General features: G+C 47.9%; 1 protein-coding gene across 1 annotated transcript in view; it reads right to left on the bottom strand.

Annotated features, from left to right (window-relative positions):
• Window positions 1–1,438: 1,438 nt before the first annotated feature.
• The window catches only part of LOC138366314 (uncharacterized), a 5,545-nt gene continuing 3,748 nt past the window's right edge, over window positions 1,439–3,235 (bottom strand). Inside the window, exon 3 of the mRNA XM_069327341.1 lies at window positions 1,439–1,611. Coding sequence (XP_069183442.1) covers window positions 1,439–1,611 — 173 coding nt within the window. The remainder of the gene's footprint in view (window positions 1,612–3,235) is intronic.

Raw genomic sequence — 3,235 nt, 5'->3', positions numbered from 1 at the left:
AGAGAACCAATCTATTAAACAGAGAACCAATCATTTAAACTGAGAACCAATCATTTAAACAGAGAACCAATCATTTAAACAGAGAACCAATCATTTAAACTGAGAACCAATCATTTAAACAGAGAACCAATCATTTAAACAGAGAACCAATCATTTAAACTGAGAACCAATCATTTAAACTGAGAACCAATCATTTAAACAGAGAACCAATCATTTAAACTGAGAACCAATCATTTAAACAGAGACCCAATCATTTAAATAGAGACCCAGTCGTTTTTAACAGAGAACCGGTCGTTTTAACAGAGAACCGGTCGCTTATCCAGTAAGCCGGTCGTTTAAACAGTGAAACAGTGTAAAGGGAGACGGAACGATGGCTGAGAGAAAGGGAGATAACCAGGAATAAAAGAGGAAGGGGAAGACAATACAAAGAAAGAGTAGAGAGGAATGATAGACACGGAGGAGAGTCTCTGGTCGTATTACAGACAAAATAAGTCCCTCGAGAGACAAGTGAGAGACAGAGAAAGAGGTGAGAGAGAAGGTGAGAGACGGAGGGGGAAGAAATTGGGCGACACGGGAAGAAATCAAGGAATAAATTAAGGAAGACATTATGAAAGGACGGAAGAGGGGAAACAGAGGAACAAACAGGAAGTGTTCCCGGAGACTGATAAGATGTGTTCCCAGGGACTGACAGACAGGAAGACAGGCACCGTCTACAGGGGATGACAGACAGACAGACAGTTGGAATAGAGTCGTCGACCCAAGGTCCATCTCCATATGAATCCAAGAGCAAAGGAAGAGCGAATCACTTGGTATTAACATGGTTCAATAGTACAATGGTTCTGGGACGACTCCATTCCGAAGCGGGGGGGGGGAGGTGAGGGAGGGAGGGAGGGGGAGAGGGAAAGAGAGGCAGAGAGGGAGAGAGAGCTCGACAGAGATAGAGAGAAAGATATCTATATATATATACCCCTCACTGCCTGACAGGAAAAGATAAAGGCACTATACAACCAAATACAAAGATGCCATATAGATACCTGATTCGAAAAATGGAATGAGAGACAGCCACACACACACACACACACACACACACACACGCGCGCGCGCGTGTGTGCGTGCGCGTTATTCTACACATATTTCTAATGTCTCTCAGGTGTTCACATTAACTCAGGTAGTGGTCAAGGCGGTGTCCGTCACTCTCACCACAGATTCTGCAACTCCGCTGCTCAACTGTTGTTCCATCCCAAATCTCTGTGGGTATTTGTATACAAGACGGATTCTCGCTATTACTGATTCTCTCCCTCGTCCTCCTCCTCATCGTCCATAATGATTGGGATTGCCAGCAGCAACCATGTTGTACCATCGTACAGATTCACTGGTTTGTGCTTCTATCCTCCTTTCCTCAGTTACCTTGTCACGGTGATGTTGCCTGACAATACCTCTAATTTGTAGAAGTCTTGGGGTGTGAAGTATTCAATATGGTCTCCTTCAGCGCCTTCAGCAGCCAGAACATCTGCTCGTTCATTCCCACATATTCCAACATGGGACTAGGGGATCCACAGGAACTTGACGACTCTTCCCTGATTGGTTGACCACTACCTGAAAGATTGTAACCTAAGGGACATTTGAAATATGTGTAGAATAATAAACCCCACATTGTTTGAGTTAGGAAAACACTATTTGTCAAATATAGATATTGTTTCTTAAAGATTCCCCCACTTTGCACTTTGGTCTTGCAGGATGAGGTAAGTTTAGGGGTTGACAAATGTTAATCTTCTTATTTGAGCTGTTCACTTGAGACAGTTCAGCAAGTCCCAGCTGTGTCTGGGTACAAGTGATAGAATGAACAACCCAGCGGGTTTTCTTCCTATTGGGGAGTGTTGAACATCCTGCTATGACGGTGTGTCCACTCACAGGATGAGTGACGCTGCCCAATACTGTCACTATGGCGGTGTGTCCACTCACAGGATGAGTGGCGCTGCCCAATACTGTCACTATGGCGGTGTGTCCACTCATAGGATGAGTGGCGCTGCCCAATACTGTCACTATGGCGGTGTGTCCACTCACAGGATGAGTGGCGCTGCCCAATACTGTCACTATGGCGGTGTGTCCACTCACAGGATGAGTGGCGCTGCCCAATACTGTCACTATGGCGGTGTGTCCACTCACAGGATGAGTGGCGCTGCCCAATACTGTCACTATGACGGTGTGTCCACTCACAGGATGAGTGGCGCTGCCCAATACTGTCACTATGGCGGTGTGTCCACTCACAGGATGAGTGGCGCTGCCCAATACTGTCACCATGGCGGTGTGTCCACTCACAGGATGAGTGGCGCTGCCCAATAAACTCGCCCTTCTGGGCAAGATAAAATAAAGAGAGAATTAAGCGCAGCTGCGCATAGACTGAGAAATAACAAGAGTTAAGTATAGAGAAGCAGCCGAGTGTATTAGACTGAGGACACGGCAGCCTGGACCAGGGGTTACACAGTCTTCACTTAACAAAAAATGGGTCTTGGCCATAACGCCAGGGAGGAGCCGATGGGGAGAGGGAAACGAGGGAGGGAGAGAGGGAGAGGAAGGGAGGGAGAGAGTGGTAAGGAGTGAGGGAGGGAGGGAGAGAGGGAGAGGGAAGTAGAGAATAATTTACACAAGTCCCTTTAAAACCAGCTGCATCAGAATCCCATAAAACACCGATGTCTTTATCAGTCAGGATGGGCTGCCCTTCTCCCCCTTCTGGACCACCACACCCTCCCCGTCAACTGTCCTCCCTCCCTCCCCGTCAACTGTCCTCCGTCCCTCCCTCCCCGTCAACTGTCCTCCCTCCCTCCCTCCCCGTCAACTGTCCTCCCTCCCTCCCCGTCAACTGTCCTCCCCCCCTCCCTCCCCGTCAACTGTCCTCCCTCCCTCCCTCGCCGTCAACTGTCCTCCGTCCCTCGCCGTCAACTGTCCTCCGTCCCTCGCCGTCAACTGGCCCCATAAACAAGGCCTCATACCATAAATACCCACATGAGGGAACTCTTCACTGTGCCCACCATGAGAGTAAGAACATGACAGGAACATGAAGATGCCAACACAGAAGACACTCCTCAACATGCCCACTACACCTGATTAATCTTCGAATGTGTTTCCTCCCTTATTTTCACCTTTTTTCTTTCACGCCTTATCTTTGCCTTTATTCTTGTCCCATTTGTATAGATCTACTTGTCTTCACTTATCACTTGAGGATGAACCATGTAGG

This window comes from Procambarus clarkii, chromosome 19 (assembly GCF_040958095.1).
Source record: "Procambarus clarkii isolate CNS0578487 chromosome 19, FALCON_Pclarkii_2.0, whole genome shotgun sequence".
NCBI classification, from domain to species: domain Eukaryota; kingdom Metazoa; phylum Arthropoda; class Malacostraca; order Decapoda; family Cambaridae; genus Procambarus; species Procambarus clarkii.
The sequence above is the reverse complement of the archived record's forward strand: the minus strand, read 5'-3'. Positions and strand labels throughout refer to the sequence as shown.